This window comes from Peromyscus leucopus, chromosome 19 (assembly GCF_004664715.2).
Source record: "Peromyscus leucopus breed LL Stock chromosome 19, UCI_PerLeu_2.1, whole genome shotgun sequence".
NCBI classification, from domain to species: domain Eukaryota; kingdom Metazoa; phylum Chordata; class Mammalia; order Rodentia; family Cricetidae; genus Peromyscus; species Peromyscus leucopus.
This window is the reverse complement of record NC_051079.1, coordinates 46,442,104-46,465,232: the sequence shown is the minus strand read 5'-3', so window position 1 is coordinate 46,465,232 and position 23,129 is coordinate 46,442,104. Positions and strand designations below refer to the sequence as shown.

Here is a 23,129-nt window from a genome sequence, read left to right as displayed (position 1 = left end):
ATAAAAATATTGATGGCACCATATAAAAATGTACAATATTCTGTTATATGAATCATTTAAATATAAATTTAATTTTAAAGTGCTTATCTTTTGATTATATAAATAGTATAATTCACTGATGGTAAATATGATGATATAACTCAGGATTTCTTTCATTCATTATGATTTATTTATTTATTTATTTTATTTATTTATTTATTTTTTTTTTGGTTTTTCGAGACAGGGTTTCTCTGTGTAGCTTTGCGCCTTTCCTGGAACTCGCTTTGGAGACCAGGCTGGCCTCAAACTCACAGAGATCCGCCTGGCTCTGCCTCCCGAGTGCTGGGATTAAAGGCGTGCGCCACCACCGCCCGGCCATTATGATTTATTTATTTTAAATATTTTTATTTATTCTTGGTGTGTGTGTGTGTGTGTGTGTGTGTGTGTGTGTGTGTGTGTGTGTGTGTGTGTAAGGTGGAGAGCAGCATTTCAGAGTCTGTCTCTTCCTAAAACATGGGTTGCAGAGATCAAACTCAAGTCATAGGCTCTTGCCTAATAAATCACCTTTACTGTGATTTCTTACAAGAATACATTGATGTTCATTTTGACTGATTTTCCTTTAATCTGAAGGAACCCTGTTCTGCTCACTTATTCCACATGAGGAAGTAGGTTTCAAATGAATGTACCTTTTATTAAATCCTTCAGCCAATTATAGGTGATGATGGTATCCTTCAGATAACCAAATAAGTGAATGGTCATATTAACTAAACCTTTACAATGAAAAGATATTGAAAATATGTACAAATTTGTGCAAGAAAAAATCATTAAAAGTTTGATATACACCAATTACTATACTTAGAACAGACATTAGAGGGAATAGAGATGACATAAAGCATGGTATTACATGATGCTTGTGGGATGCTTGGAAGGGATATATGGCCAATTTGGGTAATCAGGGAAATTCTCTCTTCCTACAGGATTCACATAAACTGAGTTTCCCTTCCCAAATCTCAAGGTTTCAAGGTAAATTAATAGTAAGTGAGATTAAAGCTTGAAAATGAAAATAATGCTAAGAAACTCCCTTGTCTAAGGACTTGAAACATGTAAACATTATGTACTTGAAGATGATATGGAATTTGTTCTTGCTTCTACTGGGGACTGGAAAAAGCAATGATAGAGGTAAGTCAGGAAGAAGTTTAAGGGGGCAACAAAAATCCTTAATAATCAGGTGGTTAAGTTTGTGTAGCTGAAACGGTGTTGTGTTCATTGAACTAGATCTCATAAAAGGAACAAGTGGGAACCCACAGGAAGGGTTAAGAAGGTCCAGGATATCTAAGTAGAGATACCAAGCAATTCATTGGAGACATAAATTTGAAGCTCAAGGAAAAATCTAACCAAAGACATAATGGGATGAGTTATTCGCACATTTGAACTCCCGGTAATGATGGTCTGTCCAGGAAGAAGATAACGGTGCAAGTCGAGAGCATTTTTAATAGTCGGAAGGAGACAGCACTAGAGACATACTAGGGAAGTCAGGTTTCTGCTGGGTCATGAACTCCAAGACATACAAGTGTTCAGACAGGAGAAGGTTGGTCACTGCTTTGACATTTCAAGTAAAAATAGAACAGGAAATCACACACAAGTGCCTTAATTTTCATGAGACTCTTCCAGGACATTATAAATATTTGTGTTAGGGAAGTTCATATTGGAGGCAAGAAATCAAAAGATTGTAATGGGAGAATGTGGGTCCACATTTTAAGGTGGCTGTGCACCAGAGGGAAGTTCTGTAAGGTTTTTTTTTTTTTTTTTTTTTTTTTTTTTTGTTGTGTGTGTGTGTGTGTGTGTGTGTAGGAGGGGAACTACATCTCTTTATGAACTGGGATTATAAGTCACCCAACACAGAGGGACTTAAATATAGAAAGAGAAAATCAAGCTGATCGAGAAGGTAACAGGAAAGGAGAAGAGGGTGGTATCAGGGACACAGCTGGAGACTAGCCTTGGGAAGAGGAATTGGAATCCTGCTGCTTAGTAGGAACCAGATGAAACAAATGTCTGTGGACTGCCACTTTTGCCCACTGGCACACAAGTGCACATTTGGTCATCATGGGGAGTACTGTCATCCTAAACTAACATTGCAGCATATGATTTTCTTGAAATTCTTATTTTTTAAAGTCATTAAAGATTTATCAGTTTGTAAAATAAGATAGTCTGCAAACAACCCATGTACTTCTCAGTTAGGATCCTCAAAGGCTGTACCTTGGTCGTTGTAGTAAAACATATAGTAAAACCCAAGAGTTCACTGTTAACTGTGTGTGCTAGTCTGTGCCATTTTATCCAATGCATGGGTGTAAGTACCATTGCCACAGGCAGGCCACATTTCTCACCACCACTAACCCTAGTCCCTAGCACCAATTATTTTCATTGCCACAGGCAGGCCACATTTCTCACCACCACTAACCCTAGTCCCTAGCACCATGTATTTTCCTTTCTGTAATTTTTGCCACTTCAAAATGCTATCTCCATGGATCACACTGTAACACATGGCCTTGTGTGCCTGCTATTTTTTATTTGGCACAATGCCCTGCAATCCATCAGGTTTTATATCTTTCAGTAGTACTGGTTGCATAGTATTCCATTATTCAAGCATTCAACTTCGACATTGTTCATTGCATGTTCAACTATTTTAGAGACTTCCAAACTTCCCTCCAGAGTGGCTGCTCAATTCAGCCATATCAGCAATGTTAGATATCTCCACTTTCTTCTCATCTTTACCAGTATGTGATATGTTTATTATGTTTTTATTTTAGCTATCCAAATAGGTATATAGTCATGGCTCAAAATAATTTAAAAAAATATACATGTTTAGTCTTGTGGTTGTTATATGCCAGAAAAGTCAGGAAAAAAACCAAAGTCTACAAATAACTATTAGATGGTTTGTAGAAAAACACAAGTATTATTAAACAACTGGCATTCAGCTGGTGGCCATACCTTCATCGAAGACAGCTTGCCACTGAAGTGCATTCTTTGGGTACGAAGTTCTAACACTATAGGCCTGACATTGCCAGTCTCTGAATCCAGGCAAACCTGCAGGACAAGGTGGATTCTCACATATTCTGTATTGTTTTCTGGGGCCATTACAATCCCTTGCTTCAGAACCTAGCCTAGAAAAAGAGTACAGATAATAAATTTCACCCTTTCCCCACAAGTACCAACTTTTATAAGTGAAAACCATCACATTTATAAGATATAATCCTTTCTATTAAAATGTTTCTTTAAAGCATGGACATGCTAAATGACTGGGGAGAGGAGGACATTCATAGGCCTATTATATGAAAAAAACCATTTTTTTCAATGCTCAAATTATCTTTCAAAATCCTTGAATGATAAAACTGACTTTAGATAAAACAGAAAACGTAATTCAAGGGCAGAGCTCAGGACAACAAGTAAAGACTAGCTTTCCCATGTGTCAATTGGCTCTGAGGATTATAAAACTCATATTTTTAGTAAATTCAGAAGATTTGCAGCTGTGTATAACTGAATTGTGTCCTTAAGACCATAAAGACAAACTGAGTCTTTATGAGACAAACTCACCCCCCTGTGCTCCCCACAGGGACAGTGGCACTTGAGCAAGAGGGCCTGTTAGAGACCCTCAGCTGTACCTGGGCCCAGCATGGCTCTTTGTTTGTTCTTTCTGTTTCTGTCTTTTTAACTTTTATCATCACCAAGTTGGCTCTCATCCTTTGCCTTTCTGAAGTCCCATCATCCTCTTGCCTTTCTTAGTTCCTTCAGCTGTTTACTTGACTTGTCTAATGTACCTCCTGCTCATTTAAGTACTTTTCATTAGACTTACATGTGATTTTTTTTTTTTTGTAGATTTCATTACTCATTTTTAGAAAGGCTGATCATTGTTTTCTGCTTAAAGGAGAGCTTTTATTTTATATAAGTAATTCGAGGCAGTAGAAGTACAGTTCTAACAGTTTCTTTCCTTTTCCATTATGATTGACAGATGTAAAAAGCTTTGTATTTCATAACTGATGACTAAACGCCCTCCCCCAAACCAGGAGCTGTGACTTTACCCAGGACACTTGCGCTCTCGACTGCTGACCCCAGAACTGCAGCTTCGGCTACAGGAACTCCACGTGCTCCACTCTCCAGCCAAGGGCTCAGGTGCAGGGGTCCTGCGGGTGCATTCTCCAGCCTTACACCACTATTCCAAAAGTCATGTCTTAGGTGAACAAATCAGGGCACAACTGAAAATCATTCACTGGTCTATACAGTCACGGAAATTAATGCAAGTCAGTTAGGTCTATGGCAGCCCAAGGGCCAAATATGAAGACTGCAACAGACAAGAGTTAGCCAGCCCTTGCAATATCAAGGCCCACTGGCTTGGTGCTGGTGTCATTAACAGTCACGGCATGAAAACAGTGCTCAGAGATTGACTAGGACAGTGCAGAAAAACCCTGTTCGGGGAGGGAGAAAGAATAGAGAGAGTGGTCGTAAAAGCAGAAGGAAAAAAGCTAACACATTCTGTGAAACTAATTAAAATGGGGAAGACATAAATACCCCCCCCACACACACACACAAGAGAAAAACAGATTCCAAAGCAGCCATGAATAAGTAGGGACAAACAGCAATAATCATCCTTCTGAAACTAGGTTGAAGCCAACATTTCAGCAAATGAGTTCCCACTAACACTATAGCATGTTCTCATTTGAAAGGCAAGTTTGTTTGAAAGACCTGAGCACTAGGTTGTAGAATTCTGCATTTCACTTTCAAATTTTGTAGCTAATTTAATATCTCTAACTGGGAAGTGTTACCATGAGAACAAAGAAAGGCATGTGGTCTTCGTAATTTTTTTCTTTAAATTCATGTGTCTTTTTCATGAGTTAAACCAATAGCCATGAAAGGGGTTACTTTTATGGTTTTTGAGGAATGATATCATAGGTAGACCCAGTAGTTATCTCTATGGTTATTGAGGAATGATGGAATATGTGGACAAGACTTCTACAATTTCTCCTGAAAATCAATCACATAGATGATGGACACAGGAAACAGGTACAAGGCCACAACATCATACTGTGAATAACATGTTATAATGTTAGGACCATTTAGATTAGCAATTATAAGACAGCAAGGCTGGGAAAGTTGATCTTTCTGACCATGGGGATCTGCCACACTGAAAGGCATCAAGATTTGAAAAGGATTTTGAGAGAGATGCAGAAATACTGTGAGTCTCATCTTGCTCCTGTCCAAGGTGCAAAAGAAGCTTACTCAGCATAAAGATTTTATGTTTTGCAGAAGTTCAGTGTGGCACAGAGCACAATGCAAAAGGATTTTTGTGGTTAACCATAGTAACCATAAAAGCTCATTAGGGGACATCTGTGGTTGGTATCTAAAATGAATTAAAAAAAATTTTTAAAAAGAAGCTTATTATGGGTATCATTATAGTAATGCTGTGAATGGATTTTCATAAACCAAAGTTCCATTCACTCAGAGGATTTTAATTAATGTCTTGATTTAAAATTATTTTGAGGATTTTTTAACTACTTTTAGAGGGAAGAATTGAGAAAACAACACTATATCATCTAGCTTACATCCAACTGACTTTTTATAAGCAAAATTAATCACTTTCTCTATATATTTTGTTACATCAAAATTTTAATTCAACCTCTTTTAGATTTAGTATGCATTAAGTTCCATATTGAAAAACAAGGTGGGATGTGTCACTATTGTAAGTTTACTAATAAATAAACTAGAGATTCATGGAAAGGTTCAATCTGAAATGTGAAAAAAATACAGGAAAAATGGTCAATGTAGAAACTTACATATTACGTACTAGCTTTAAGCACTCAATGTTATGGGAGCCATGGAAAAATCCCAGTATTAAAAACTGTCAGACTTGAGTTGGTCGCAGTGTTTGGCTTGCTCGGAGGGTGTTTACTTTTCCCCGGGTGCATATCATAGACCCTTGCCCATTTAGCAGCAAGCTGGCACTGACGGACTGGGCGAGAGTTCATAGAAGGCTGGAAGTCTTCTGGAAAGCACTGCGATTCGGTCTGCATATAATTTAAACTAGATCACATCTGGCACATGAAGAAAAATGGAAACAGACATGCAAGCCAGCATGCACACAAAAACTGGTGATATTTAAAGAAACTGTAACATGCTATCTAAGGTTTGTCCCCTTGCGGACAACCAGGTCTCTGCACCAAGGAGACCTGCTTCTCCATCTTGTAGGTAGTGTTGTTTCTGTGTTACGGAAAGTGTTAATTTTGCTTAAATCATTATGCAATAAATTACTATATAAAGCTTTTCTAGTGATGCACTCCTTAAGTTTTGTAGCACCATATTTTTATCATATGTCCGTTATTTTTTAACCTCAAGAAGTAAATGCTACTTATGCTTTAGACAGCAAAAAATTCTATTATCTACAAAATTAGTTTTATTTACAAAAATGTTAATACTATATAATTTCCATCATTTCTGTGGCAAGACATGCCCTAACATATCTGGTTGTGTTCTGTGCCACCAAATGATTATGTGGACCTGCATAGGAGGTTTACGAGAACAGAACTGGTGGAGGGGCAAGGAGATGTCAAAGTGGCAGGACCGTCCTCTCAACACCCCCTCTGTACACACTGTGGAAACGGGGAGACAGGCAAGGCTGACAGTGGCCTTCTGCTTATACACCTGGTGGTTGTCAGAGTGTGGAGGTCTTTATTATCTCCAGTAGTGAAAGACCATAGCTTTTTCCAGTGTCTTAACTCAGGAAGATAAATGAGTAGGCAATAATGAGTCCTTCAAGGTATCTAATTCAAAGTTGCTGTTTAAGCATTCTTTCCTCTCTTTTTATTCTGAGCAAATGCTGTGAATAAAAGAAAACCTGCCTACTTGCTGTTTAGTACAAAATACTTTATTAACTTGATGTTTTCTGCATTGTTAATCAAAATGCTACATATGGTCCAATGGTTATATCGTGAAAAAAGAAATGCTTCTTTTACCTTGTAAAATGGTATGTAAAACAGTATATAAACATCTACCTTCAAGATCATTTGACTAATAAAATTGTATAGGTAACAAACACCCTTAGTGGGAGTACACTTAATACCACTTAGTTCTTATCACCATGGCAAAAAATCTTAAAAATTTCCCAGCTTTGTTTCTTGTTTTGCATTATACCAAGCTAATAGCATTTAGTGTGAGCCTATGGCATTTAAAGACTAGCAGTAATGATGCCTCACTCAGCCTTGATGCAGGGGGGCAGAACTTGGACCTGCTCAACTTGATATGCCATGCTGTGTTGACTCCCATGGGAGGCCTTACCCTTTCTGAGAAGTAGATGGTAGAGGGAGTAGAAAGGAGGCGAAGGGAGAATGGGAGGAGAGGAGGTAGGAGAAAATGTGGTTGGTATGTAAGATAAATAGAAAAAAATTTAATAATAAAAAAATTAAAGATAGAAAAAACAATTGGTTAAAAAAAAAGATTAGCAGTAATGTCGCAAGTTTGGAAGTTCTCTGAATGATGGCTCCTACAATATCTAGGACACATGGGGCTTGGAAGAAGCTCACGTGACCCAAGAAACTGGGAAACCAACTATGCATTTGCAAATGCAAAGCGTTAAGACCTTCTAGAAGAATATCATTAGCATGGTCACAAGGAAAGAAAACATTTTACCTTTGATAAGTAATTAGAGTTTTGGTTGAAAGAACAAATTGACTTTAGAGATCTCAAGAATTTAAATTATTCTAAAGTATATAAGAAGAAAACTATTAGAGTGAAAATATTTAGAATCCACATTACAAAAATGAGGCACTAAATAAGATGAGTGACTTGTGTGATGTTGGAGAACTCCAGCCAGATGTTCAAGGCATCCCTCTGTGATTCCACATTGGTGTTTCTAGGATGATAAAAATTATTGCCTTTCCAGAGTTTTATGATTTGAGCAATAAATGACTCAGGTTAATGTCATGAGACAACACTCCTGATAAACACACATTGTTGCACCTCTGTGTATAATTTGAGAAAAAATAAAACAGACTTCAATCTTCATTCTCCATTTAACCTCATAGAAAAACATTTGGCATAGTCTGTAAACAACTGGCTGTTATTTCACAGAAGTGTCCCCCAGGAGGCCATTCCCATATTGAAAGTGACAAAACACTTCAACTCTTCAAAAGGAGTCCCAATTTAAACAATGTGTAGTTTTTTTTCTTTTTTAATTAAAGAAATCATAGAACTACATGCTTATATCAATTCATCATGGCTTCCTAAAACCAATCCAGCAAACCTCCTTCTTTTCACAAATGGTTAACTTTTTATGGAGAAAATATTTTTGAGAATATAATATATGAAATGAAATGTGTGCATATCTACCTCCTATTTTCCTCTTCCAGTACCTCCCATATCCTTCTAAACATGCCCTCCTCTCAACTCCGTTTGTTCTCCTCCCTCCCTCCCCCCTCCATCCCTCCCTGTTTCTCTCCCTCCCTCCCTTCCTTCTTTTCTTTCTTTCATTTTTGTTGGTTAACCCTAAGTCTAATTAGTGCTTCTTATACGTACAGGGCTGTGGGTTCATCAATGCAAACACCTGAGTGGCCACATCCTCACAGAAGGATGATTCTCCCTCCCCTACCAACCTTCCACTGTCAGTAACATCTCACTAAGGGGTGGGGCCTGAATAAAACCATTACCTCTTTATAACATTTTCAAATTAATTTCTACTCGTATAAAAGTAAACCCATGCTATGTGACTATGCAGCATGTGCATTATTGCACAGGAAGCCTGTGCTTTTCTGGAACCTCAGAGGGTATTGTGTGACATTTGTTTTTCTGACACAACTGTTCCAAGGCGTTAGGGGTGACATGGGGTCATTAATATGATATCTCTCCAGGTTTTTGTTGTTAGCAGTTGTGCTAGCAAACTCCTATTTATGAAATAACAGGAGGAGGAGTATTGGTGTTAAAAATCTGAAGTAAGAAATATAAAAGAAATGGATGAATTTCTAGATACATATGACCTATGAATATGACATCAAGATAAAGTGAATAATTTTAAAAAATCTCCACCAAAACCCAAAGCAAACAAACCAAATAAACTAGAAACCAGAACCACCACCAACAACAACAAAAAGCAAAAATCTAGGTCTAGATGGTTACAGTGTTGAGTTCTACCTGATCTTCAAATAAGAACTAACATCAACATCCTCAAATTATTTCATGCTAGACATGGAAGAATCACTCTCTAACTCTTCCTTGAAGCCAATATAACCCTGGTACCAAAACCAGTGAAACACAACAACCACAAAAAAGAAAATTATTGGTCAGTGTCTGTAGTAGCTGAATACCTGAGGAAAAAAATTATAATTAAAAGAATTTATCAGTGCTCTGAAAAATTATATCATTGATGATATTATCTGTATTTATTTTATTTCTGTATATTTGACTAATAAAAGAACATGAGTTTACTTTTTGGGAAAAGTAGTATTTACATCTGACCATGAGCATTATAATATTAATCAATATCAAGAAAAAAATCACACACTTGAATATTAATGAATCACACATACATGTGAAAAATAAAAAATATAATTAAAAATAGATGAAATATTAACTTTTTAACATGCTGAGATGATCGGATACTAGGATGGATGTATGAGTAGCTGCTGGGGGAGAATGCAGCTTCCCTGCTTCATGAACTATTCCTACTTACTCTAGACAGTGCAAGCGACTCACCTTGCCTGGGTCACAGTCAGTCCCATCCATGGGTGGGTCAAGCTTGGTCCTGCACTCCGCCTCACCTTCCACTTTGCACCACAAACCAGTGCAGATAACATGCTGCAAGAAGGGCACAGTATCAGACGGGGAATGAGTGGTCCATAGCTTCCAGCTCAGGTCAGTAACTCCAGTTATTATGAGGCAACAAAAATACATTTGAGTGAAAATATACTTTATGTACTTTTAATATTAACTATAAATAAAACAATACATAGATTGTCCATAGGGATAGAAAACTTTATAAGTAACTGTAAACAGTCTGTTTATTAAACTTATTTAAATCTTTAAAAATCTTTTGACAAATCACAGAGGGATACATACATTTATGTTGCTAAGAACAGTAAATTTTTAGATAAAAATCTAACATTTATGCCTGGATCAGAACCAGGCTGAAAGAGTAAATTTTTTTTTTTAATTTCACTTTTCTCTTTTTGTAGTGTGACCCATGGCCTTGAGAATCCTACGCAGGAACCTAACTACTGTGCCCTAGCCCTAGCCCTTATGTTTTTCTAATTGTATTGCTCATTCAGCACCCCTTTCCCTTTCCCTCTTCATGCACATGCCTTCTTTCATTCTTACACAGCATGGTTAGTACACACACAGTCTTGACCCATATATAACTCCAAGTAGATATCTGTCGATCATTATCAGTTGTATTTACTTATGCATTAATAAAATTTTTCGACCTTTAGAATGCAATAAACTAGTGAAAAGTTAAAAGCAATTTTGAAAACATTAATATTATGTGGCTAGACACAGTGTGAATAAAATAATTTCTAAGTAAAGGAGAAAAAGGATGATTGTCAGGAGAAATGAATGAAAACTTTGGAAGACTGAAAAAAACTGAAGAAGAGAAGAAAGATTACCTCTTATCTTCCCACTATCAAACTTTTGGGATTAGCCCTGTCCACAGACATTCATCCCATCTGTACTTTTCTAAGCAGCCGGATTTCAATTCCTCTTTCCAAGGCCAGTCCCTCCAGCTGCATCCCAGATGCCACTCTCTTCTTCCTGTTATCTTACTGCTCAGCTTGACTTTGTTATTTTATGTTGAGTGACTAATGATCAGTTCGTTAAGAATACATAGGCCTCTCTCCACAATAACACACAGAACCTCCTCTGGTGCTGTGAACTTGAGTTGTGAACTCACTTTCTCCTCTCACAGTCTTCTACTTTTCTACTCCCAATATGGATGTCCCTAATGCAAACGCCAATAATATGGGAACACCTCTTTTTGCTCATGAATTGGTAATGTTAACACTGTGAAAATGTCTATGAAAAAAAAAATTTCCTCACTTCAAAATATTTTGTGTAAATATATCTTATTTTATTTTGAATATGGTTTATCCCAGCCCTTGTGCAGACATCATTCTCAAAAATTCATCTAGGAAATTACTTTAAAGACTGAATAATCTTGCTGCTTTGTGATGTTTTAGGTTCTTGAAAACCACCAAATGCTTTCCATAGACTCATTTACATATAAGTGAATATACTCAGGCTTTATAATTTTAGTTTCTGAATATTTCACCTCTCACAAGTTTTTTCTTAGGACTCTTTCCTTGTAACTAAAGAGTCAAATGCTGGATCCCCCCCCCCAAACAATGGCTTTGCTGCTATTCAAAAAAAATTATTTGTGTTAAAACAAAAATTACTTAGGTTCACCAGTTAACCAAAGAGTAAATCTTACACTGTCATTTCAGGGCTGACCACTGTTGGTGGTCTAAATGCCGACCTTCAACTCTGAGCAGTTGTCTCTTCAAAGTAGCAGGTGCTCTAATCAATTCCCAGTGGAGACACTGAGAAGATAAACACCAAACTTGGCAGCTTTTCAAGATAAGCATAACCAGGTATAATAAATCATGCAGAGGGGGCCTCTTGACTACTTGGTGTTCGGCAGGTCTTGAGGTCTATATTGAGTAACCTATAGTCTCAGTGTTCTGAAGAATGCCAGTTCACTTAAAGCCAAACTCTCCAAAGAAAGTGAAGAAATGCTCTAGACTGTTCTAACTTTTAAAGGTGCAATGTGTCAGATGTGTGAGATTAGTGTTGTTCTTATCCAGCCTTTTCTAAGGAGTAGGGTAGGGTATGACATTAAAACAAAGCATTCTCAAAGTTCCACAGAAACAAGTCATATTCTTTAACTTGGTTGGGGATCTCTTAGTTTTTCAGTTAAAAAACGTTTTAGTATCTCAAATGGTTTGCATGAAACATCAAATACAAATACACAATGCAGTAATATTCATGGTTTAATCTTTGGAGTGAAAAAAAAATTCCTTTCAAACACATAATAGGAACTTCGGTATTTATTTCAAATAGGCTTTTTGTAGGCGTACACACATATGCTGTTATACATTTAAACAGGAAGGGAAGTTAGCTGTCCATGTATAAATATCATAAATTTTCTTTCTTCATCACAAATGGTTCCATTAAAATATTTTCAAGTTTTTGTCAAAGTAAATGATCAGAAGTCATATATATCCAAGTAATAATTCAACCTTAGTGATGTAACTTCTTGTTTTTAAATGGATTTCCCACTAAAACACAATCCGAATAGCTCAACAGATTATTACAACTATAGACCATTTATGGAATGGTGTGTAAAAAAACCTTTTCAATCATAGAGTAAGTTAGTCTACCATCACTAGAAGAGGTAAAATTGATTTTCCTCTTATGAAGAACATCTCTGGGCCAAAATTAATCATTTTAGATTTAAATACAGGCTGATAGAGTAAGAAGTCAAAAAATAGAGTGCACAATGATCAAATATTTTTTTCTGTTTTAATATTAAGGAATTGAATAATGTAATCAAGCCCAGAAATGACTTAAAATTCTGTGTTTTATATAGTCACACAAAACATGCACATTAACATTCCTTCTATAATTTATTTTTATTTATTTAAAAATATTCATTTATTTGTATGGGGATGGGTACCAGCATGTATGTGGGAGTTGATTCTCTCCTACTAGTGGGAGCTAGGTATTGAGCTCAGTGTGTCAGGCTTGGTAGTAAGTACGTTTATCAGCTGAGTCTTTTTGTTGGGCCACACATTAGTTTGTTAAAATCTCAACATATAATCCTTTGAATTTATGAAATGTCTACAATAAAAACCCAAATTAACAGTGATGGTTTTCTTTCGAGACACAGGGTACCGTAAAGAAAACATTCTGAGCCAAAGGAAGGACATGAATAGCTTCTATATTCAATAAGCAACAATAAAACATAAACACATGCACAAAAACTTGTCAATCTAAATTATTGAACTAAAATTTCCTTCAAGACCCATTCAAGCAAAACACAAATCTGTTCATCACCAACAATTATGTACGAAGGACACTTATTCATGATGTTCATTTCATAGTAAAATAGAATATGTTACCCTAGTTGAGGAAAGAGAAGCCATGCCATGTAGAAAGTCCAAGAAAATGATAGAAAATCCAAGTAAGCAGACAACTGAAGGCAAGTCATTAGATGTTAGTCTTCAACTGTGAAGCTTCTTTTAGTGTACAGTAACACTACGGATCTAGTTCACTTGCATCTGGGAAATGCTTGCTATTAATAGATAGCTGTGCCTCTGTAGGTGAAGTAAATTTGTCATTGTCTCTTAACATGTTTCAGGATTACTAGCAACAGATGAACAGTTGGTTTTGGAAGGAAAATGCAGAGCACACACGACCAGTTAATAAAGCAGTAAGCTGCAAAGGACTCTTCAGCAGAGAACATCAGTAAGTGTGAAGAAAGTCAGTGAATAACAAGAAATTAATGGAACAGCCAGTATCTTCTTAATGAAGCCATAAAAAAAGAACGTGAAAAAGGAACTATTTATAATTGCAAGAGAAAAGATCTGGAGTTAGAATGATGGGTTATGTTTCTAGAAAGCAAGCTCCCAGTGATCTGGGGCGTGAACACAAAGCTGAAGGAATCACACAAAGCAAGTTAGTTCTCTTTACAGTTTTGACGGAAGTGCTGCCCTTGGCCATAGCCTAGCATCAAGTGGCTGGAACAAGGGGGAAAGACACAACACTGAAAACACAGAATGCAGGTGGTCAAAGCTGCTACCACGAAAGATATAACCCCAGATGGAAGGAGACTGAAAGAGTCTGTTACTGATTGGACTTAATGCAACACACAAATCATACTACAAATTCTACTTAAGGCAGGAGAAACCTGACAATGCAAAGCTTCCAATTTAAATCTTAATGTACTATAAAAAGAAAAAAAAAGTAATAATGATGAAAAGTCCAAACCAATCATCCTATTCTTTTGTGGAATACAACAGAATCTAGTCTTGACAATGGAATCATCATGATTTTTTTAATGTACCAAATAATATGTATTTCATGTCTTGGGGTCATATGACCTCTGTTTAATGCTACCATTGTAGTCTGATCACAGCCATAGAGAATATGTGAACAAGTATTCATGACTACACTTCTGTGAGATTTTAAACTTAGAATTCCAGCATTTCATTCCCCAGGACACACAGTGCTAATCCTTACTTTAAAGATCACAATTTCTATTACACAATTAGATACTAGTTGTCTGTGAAGAGCCCTGGTAAAATACGATACTTTCTAAAGAAAAATGAAATCATTAGAACCTGAGATGAGACATAGTTGCAGTTTTCAATTTAAACTGGAATTATAAATCTACTCAGTGGGGTAAAAGAAACCTGTATGACAGGTTATAGAAGGAGTCAAAGGTAGACTCAGTGGAAACTCACTTTTGATTGAAAAAAATATATATAATGCAAAGTAAGTAAGTATGTGTGATAGGTCTAAGCACCGAACAGATTATATGGCAAATATTCATTAAACCTGAAAATAAGTGAAGTGGGATTATTGAATATGAATAAATGAATGAATGAGAATATTTTTAAAAATTAGGAAACATGTGAGGCCATCCTAGTTTTCACTGTTTAATATGGTCATCAGGAGGGGCGAAGACAGAAGTGGAGGGGCAGAAATGTGTTCAAAGGAGCGATGACTGAACATGTCTTGTCAAATTTCACGAAAGACATGAATATGTAGGAAGTACAGGCCCAGAAGAGAAGGAGACATCTCCGAAAAGGCAAGAAAGCAAATGCCAGCCCAGCACTGTATATAATGAAAATATACTTCAATGTGGAAAGGCATTTTTCAGATGAAGGGAAATTTACCATGAGCAAAATCCAAATAAAAGAAGTCAGCATGAGAAATGAAACCAAAGGGTAGACATTCTCTTTATACATAATGCAGAACAGCAAGAGGGTAAATATCTGGGCAAAAGGAGTACAGTTTAGTCATTGTTTAAACTGCATACAGATGTGTAGGGAGAATTTATAAACTGGTTTGTGGTTTACAGTGTGCACAGATTAGCATGTATGATGACTACAGCATAAAGCAGAGTGCACCTGTGTGGCTGCACATCGCATGTTTCTATAATCCAAGTGAAAAGGGACCACATTTAATCTATGTATATTAGATATTAAATACTTACATTTTTCAACCCTAGAGCTGAGTTTGGTAAACCACTGGGGACTGGCCAACTCTCTTTGCCAATAAAGCTTTACTGTACTACTCCCATGTTCGTTCACATAGATGCTGTCTGTGGCTGGCTTCAGCACAGCAGACTGGAGTAGCAACAGAAACTACACTGAAGATGATTCCAGTACTCTGGTTCCTTAATTAAAAACATGTGATCCGAAGCCTAGACCTGGGTCAGATCTTCTCAACAGGAGAGGTGTCACCATGAAAACTAAAAATATAATAGGTTAAATAGTGTGTGTGTGTGTGTGTGTGTGTGTGTGTGTGTGTGTGTGTACAAAATTTGAAAAGAAAAAGAGGAACAGTTCTGGATACTTAAACTTTAAACAATTTATTTGAGCAATGTTTAATTTAAAATAGGACACTGTTAAAATACTGAGAAACAGAATTGTTTTTTTAAATCCTCTAAGCAATAAAATATGCAGAGATTAAAAAGCCTAAAGCAATACAAGTGAGCTTGTGACAAATGACAATATAAACTAAGCAAATAGAAAATCAATAAATAGAAGGTTTTACTGGGGACAGTGACCATTCAGTTTAAAGACTCCCAAAATTTTCTTTTTATAAGAAATGATTTTTAACACTTTATGTTTAAGAATGGATGACTCTTCTACCACAACTACATATCCGTACATCATTTTCCTGCATTTTACCCAGTTAACAATTAAAAAAGCTTAAAATTTAAAATGGAAGCTTATTCTACAACAACAAAAATAGCTGCTTGACTTCAGTGCGTTTTTTAAAGTAGTAAGTTTTGGGTTTTTCCTCTCTGACTTTTTTTTTTTTATTAACTTATTAACTACTCATGCCGTATTGCTTTCACTTCCAAAGACCAGAGAAAATAGCAGGAATTTCAGAATGAGTGGTTCAAATCTACGGTCCCTACTTAAAATGGGTTGGGTCAGAAGCAGGGCAGGAAGGCAGGTGAGGGTCCTGTGGTCCTCAGGTAGGTGTAGAGTTGGGAGGAATTGACCAAATACATTACTATTTTTCCTCAGAAATTTCTTTTGAGGACTGGCATGATTTGGATCAACACATACTAAAATAAAGTCGTCTCCTCCACCAATGAGTGATTCTAAACAACCAATGTGAGCGATCAAGGATAGCTGCCCTTGCCTCTTACCTGCATCTCTTGACAAAAGGAAGCCAAAGGCCCAAAGAGAATCTGGCACTGTTCATCTGCAGTGTACGCCATCCCTGGCAGTTTTGAGGGAACCAGCACAGAACTGAGACTCTGTGGACTTGTCTGTAGCAAGCAGCTACTGGCCTTCGACCTGTCAACATGCAGATCCATTAAAAGTTTGAATTTCATTGAAAAAGTCGTTATGATTATTCAGAAAGAAGAACAACTTCATAATAAATTTAAATTCCTACTTAGTAGCTCTGCCATTGAACACTTTAGAAAGAATTCTGTATATGAGAACACTTCATTTATAACAAAGCTAAGGTAATCCTAATAGTAACAATACTGTTCAAGTTAACAGAATACTTTGATTATAAACACTGTCCAGAGGAATCAGTTCAGCTGGTCTAAATTGGCTGTGATGTTACATTGTTTTATGTATTTGTAAGAAATATAAGCTCATCCTCTGAGAGCAACTTGCCCAAAGTGTCATATCACTCCTATTTGGGGATTTAAAGCAATCATTTTCTAATGAATATTAGCAGTCAGGCTATGCCTGTACTGAACATTGTGATACAGCTTCCATTTTTGATATGACATTTAATTTGATCATAATCCTGACGTGTGAAGACAACAATACAAATCTTGCAGGTTTTTCCAGAACAAGCTCAATAGGGTATACTGCAGTATACTGATGCAATTGATGATGGTGTTTTCAAGTTATTAATGCTCTGAATGACATCCTGAGCTGTCATGACAAAGAGCAGGTACAGACTCCACTGAACAATACAAATCAAACAATAGAAATACAGGTATACAGAAAACATTATATATTTTAAATAAGGATTTTGTTCTTTGAAAGTTTTTATACTTTCACACAATGTATATTGCTCATATCCACCCACCACTACCTTCTTCCAAATTCCCCTAATTCTCCAAGAGTAGCTGAAGTAGAGTCCAAGGGCCAAATTTAAGAAATTCTGTTTATTCGGCTGTGGATAGGTGTCTATCACCATATCGACATCACATGATCCAAGCTTTGGGCAGCTTCATGGAAAATGAGGTAAGAGTCAGTAATCAGTGTGAGTCAGAACTGTGAAGTGTTGAGTTTGGTCATGATATGAGTGCTGCATGCATCAACTCGAAACTGCAGGGGTTATCTGGATAAGGTCCACAGGATCAAGACAGTCATAATTCCAGTATGGATAGGGGAGGAGCCCCAGAAGACCTATTATCTGAGGAACTATTGACAGCTGATGTTCCTGAGGGAGGGAAAGCTACTCTCCTTTGGGGATGTAGCAGTACATTGCTCATGACCCAGAGGATGACCAAACACCCCTGCACAAATGGGCAGATCCAAATAAACATTATATTTTACCATATCTTAATATCTAATAGATAAAATAGGTCCACTTATTTGAAGAATATGGACAAATGAATAAATTTCATCTTTGTGATGATTTAACTAGATAGGCAATTATGGATTCCTCTTTTAGATTTATGGAGACCTTAAACATCTCTCTTACTCCTTCACATGCCACCTAGTCTTTTTACCTGGTCCTTTGTACAAGAAAAAGTACAAGCACTTTAAGACAAAAACAAGAACAGTAGTGGTATTTTTCATTTCTGCTTCTGGCTAGATAGAAGCTAACTGTTACTCTCAGTAAGAGTTGTAATAGACTTAAGGTGTCCTATAGGCCACAGAGGCTAGAACTGCTTCTTATTAGAAAAAGTATTTACAGCCTAGAAGTACCATAAATGAAAAGTGAAGGTTTATTTAAGGCAATGGTTCTGAACCTGTGAATCAGAACACCATTGGAGGTCACATATAAGATATCCTGTTTATCAGATAATTACATTATGATTCATGACAATAGCAAAATTACAGCTGTGAAGTAGCAATAAAATAATTTTAGGGTTGGGAGGTCACAACAATGTGAGGAACTGTACTAAAGGGTCGCAATATTAGGAAGGTGGAGCACCACATGTTTAAGGAATTCCAAGTGCTAACAGGTGTGTTGTGTGATGCTCAATGAGCCTGTCAATTCTAACATTGAAGAGGCAACTACATTTGGTGACACATTTCCAAAATCATAGCAATTTTTGACCTTTCAAATCATCTTGCCCATCATTTAATCTGAGAAATATGAGAACTGAAAAACAGGTAAGTTAAACTATGTGTTCTAGTTTATCTACTGAATCAATGAAAGAGCCAGGCAGAATCAAGCTCTCTGTTTCTACTGTGTCACATCAACTTTACTGGTTGGCAGTCAGCAGGAACTCACAAATATTCACAATGAAAAAGTAATTAATGACACTCGTACCTGAGAAATCTTTCCAAGTCTTCCTTGCTACACCTGGACCATGAAACATCACCAAGATTTTGTCCTTTGATCCATTCACCAGACATGATATGAAGACCATCAGCACATGATGGGTGATCATTGTCATGATTGATGCCCATGCTGATTTAGAATATAATTGAAAGAAAAATATCCATATTAAACAAGAGGTATTTTTATATCTTTTATTACTACAGTGGTATTCCAGTCAAAACATCCAATGGGAAATTTTGTTCGGAAGAAATTAGCTGCAAAATAAGATTGGATTTTAAGTTATATTTATTTTTTAAATTTTATCATCCATGTTTAAAATAAATGATGTAATTTGATTAAGAACATTTTCCCTAATATATATTTAAGATGCATGCTTAGATGTATATAAGAAACTGAGCTGTACATATATTTTTGCATTGTTTATATGAATAAAAAGTAGCAAATTTTCATTCATCCTCATTGATTTCTTATCTTTGTCTTCAGTAATTTGTTCTTTTAAAACAAGAAGTACCTCTTAGCCAAACAAAACCAAACTGAGCAACTAACTTCTTGGAATATTTTCTTCATCTGCTTCACAATTCCATGTTCTCCCACACACCTCAAATAATAAAAATATCTCTTGGAAAATGTCTTGGCCATCATTATCTTTTCTATTGGATCATAAATCTGTTGATTTAAGTGGACAGCCTACTCTGAAAATTTGGGTCATCTCCAAATACAAACTTTAGAACCATCTTCAACCGAACGTAACTGCAGTTTTTCATCTTTAAAACTTTGACTTAGACCTGTCCTCTTTTTCATCTGGTAGTTTGTTATGGTTTATCTAGCTACTGAATTTCAAATTATCATCACACCAACACTTGGTCCTCCTATTCCCAAACACACAATCACTGTGGTTGGAGAAAACTCTTGTCCAGTATAGTCCCACAATATTTCTTTGAACTGTTATCTCTTTTCTCTTCCTATTGCCACCAAACAGAGATTACAAAACACTTTCACTAGATAATGGAGACAATTAGTGTGACAGTCTTCCTGGATCTTAGCCCAGTAGGTTTTACTGACATTCTCCTTCCATTTACTTCTACTTTACCTCTGTGAAATGGACCTATAATAAAAGCTGACTTTATGCTGGGTGGTGGTGGCGTGCACCTTTAATCCCAGCACTTGCAAGGCAGAGGCAGGCCAATCTCTCTGAATTTGAAGCCAGCCTGGTCTCCAAATGGGAGTTCCAGGAAAGGTGCAAAGCTACAGAGAAACCCTGTCTCGAAAAACCAAAAAATAAATAAATTAATAAATAAATTAATTAATTAAATAAAGCTGACTTTAGTATGAATCTGCTTTCTAATCTCCTACTACAGCAATTTCAAGATGACCCAATGGAGACCTAGGCCATTCACCTTTTGCCATTTCATTTATTTAAAAACCTTGGAATTTCTCAACTATGTTTCTTACGTTCTTGTAATTCACTATTATTTAGCACTTCCTATGCTTAATATACATACCATATGAGGCCCTTTCATCTTTTCTGTCTTAATATAAAATATTTTTATTTTAAACATGATACTAAATATTTTTTATGAGAAGCTTGTCTCAAAATAAACAAGCCAACACCAAAACATCAAAAGAAGAAGAGGAAGAGGAGGAGGAGGAAGAAAGGAAGGAAGAAAAAAGAAAGAAAGGCAGAAAGAAAGAAAGGCAGAAAGAAAGAAAGAAAAATAAAGAAAGAAAGAAAGAAAGAAAGAAAGAAAGAAAGAAAGAAAGAAAGAAAGAAAGAAAGAAAGAAAGAAAAAAACAGTGATAGCAATAACTAATTATTCACAAGACTCTCCACTATAGCATGGGAACTGAGAGATTCCAAAGTAACTATGTGATCCACAGGACTCTCTTCTAAGAACATGAGGACAGTGAACTTCCACAGTATGTGTTCCACAGTTCATATCCCCATGAACATGGGGATAGAGACCTTCCACAGCAACATATACTCCACAGGCCTTCCCTCTAAGAATATGGGGATGGATAGTCAACATTCAAAGTAATTATTGATCCTCAGGCCTCTCCCTAATAATATGTAGACAAGAATGTCCACAGCAACCATGTACTCCACAGGTCTTTCCCTTAAGAACATGGGAACAGGTAGTGTCCATAATAACTATGTGCCCCACAGGTCTGACCCCTAAGAACATGGGGACAGGTAGTGTCCATACTAATTGCGTGTCCCACAGATCTTACTACTAAAATATGAGATGGAAAAGCAGTTTCTATATTGAGAAATTACTGAATAAGCAAACCATGGTGAACATAAAAATTCCTGTCAAAATGAACATAAAATTTAACACCTTGTAAATAATCCTATGTTTTACGAATAATTACATATTTAGCTATTGAAGATTTGTCTACAGTTGGAAAGAATAGAGGAGATGGCAGGTGGTTTATAAGGTTGCAATCAGCCATCACACACTGGGCATTGTGCAGTCCATCCCTTACCCTTCACCTCCAAGTTGTCTTTCTCCAGGCTTTTTTGCCCATACAGATTGTACTTAATATTCAAAGCATCTGCAGATTATTGCTAAAAGATTTTACTAGCCTCTACCTTGTCTATTTGTATATTGCCTTATCTTACTGTAGGATTTTTTGAAGACTAATGTTCAATATTCTCTAAGTTGTATTATACATTTTTTTTTTTCGAGACAGAGTTTCTCTATGTAGTTTTGGTGCCTCTCCTGGATCTCACTCTGTAGACCAGGCTGGCTTCAAACTCACAGAGATCTGCCTCGCTCTGCCTATCGAGTGCTGAAATTAAAGGTGTGAGCCACCACTGCCCATCTTTTTTTTTTTTAAATTGTAGTTATTTTCAAAATTTTTGAGCACAAGGACCTTTCAGGATACCTAAGTGTCTGGCATCTAGAACTCATACTCTATACAGCTCAAATACAATCTCTTCTCCTTAAGAACATAATTCTTATAATATCCAATAAGTTCTCAAACTCAGGATTTGAATGTAATCACTCATGAATAAAGGCTAACATTGAAAAAGCAGACATATAAAGGTTTGTTTAATATACGCAAACTTTCCAACAATGACATGATGGTATAATATTCTATTTCATCTGGCTTTGTTCTGAATACAAAATAAACTTTGTAAATGAAAATTTCCAATAATATTTACATTGTAGTTTAAAATACCAAGTTAGAATTTTCATCAAAGTTGTCCTGGTGATTATATTTAGCCTTGTTCTAAAACAAAAATAAAAATATACACTATATAATTAAATATTTGAATAAAATTTATTATGACAATAGTTTTTGAAAGAAGCTGCTGTGGAAGTAATAAATCTGCAAGAATACAAACTGCACTAGTTAGGTATGATTACTTTAGGTATGGTAATACTGATTAAAAAATAAAAAATGTACTATCAAATATAACTACTCACTTTCAGAACTGGAAATCACTCACTAGTGAATAATGTTTCCATTTTTCAATGTCTTTGAATCAGGTCTGTATCAACACATATTAATGGCATGATTGACATAAAATATAGGAAGAGAAAATGCTTTCAAAGTTTGATGACCATAAGAAAAAGTAAGATATTGTATAGGATGTATATGAACAGCTCCGCTGACAGAGGAAGACTGAAGATATGGGCATTAGTGTGGCTTTTCTCTCTCTTACCCCATTTATAAGAAAAGAGCAAATTGAAAAATAGCAACAAAGTAACTGTGAAAATTAAAGACACTCTCCTACCTACTCCTTGTTGTAAAGACTGTATAGGGCTGTTGAAAATTGTTTATAAAGTGACCGCATAGAGGCTGCTTTATTCTGAGGTGGTAAATAAACGAAGTTTTATTGCATTAGTCTCTTTTGACAAAAGATACACAGAGATCCAGGTGATGTGCTGTGTTTGCTTTATTTTTTGAAAGTGTGGGCATAAGGCTCATCAAAAAAATATTATCAGAGCAAGAATTACTTTGCTTAGTTATTAAATTTAAACAAGTTGGGTGGGTAAGGAGGTGGAGAGGATCTGAGAGGAGTTGAGTGAGGGGGAAACATGATCAAAATATATTTATGAAGACATTTTTAAATCAAAGAAGCACCTGTAAAGTTGGCACAATCTCACAGAATAGTCAGGATGCCTGATGGCACCTCTAACTTCTTGCTTCTGATGTAGTCCCTGGAAGTATCACTGCCTCATCTCCCTGGTGGATGCTGACTATAGCATGCTCATTGGGCACCACTTTAGTTAACAGTCACTGACTGATCATGTGAAATACGATCAGTTCTTCCATCCTGCTGAAGCAGTCTCTAGAGTCATGCACAAATATTGGCATTTTACAAACACAACAATAAAACTTCTTAAGTAATGTATCCATTTGGGAGATTTAACTTCCAAGACTTA

General features: G+C 36.2%; 1 protein-coding gene across 1 annotated transcript in view; it reads right to left on the bottom strand.

Moving 5' to 3' along the window:
• Adamts19 (ADAM metallopeptidase with thrombospondin type 1 motif 19) overlaps positions 1–23,129 on the bottom strand; it is a 206,118-nt gene that overhangs the window by 81,017 nt on the left and 101,972 nt on the right. The window contains 5 exon segments of the mRNA XM_028893701.2: positions 2,968–3,140; positions 4,056–4,186; positions 9,712–9,813; positions 16,400–16,550; positions 18,724–18,864. Of these exon segments, the coding sequence (XP_028749534.1) occupies positions 2,968–3,140; positions 4,056–4,186; positions 9,712–9,813; positions 16,400–16,550; positions 18,724–18,864 (698 nt within the window).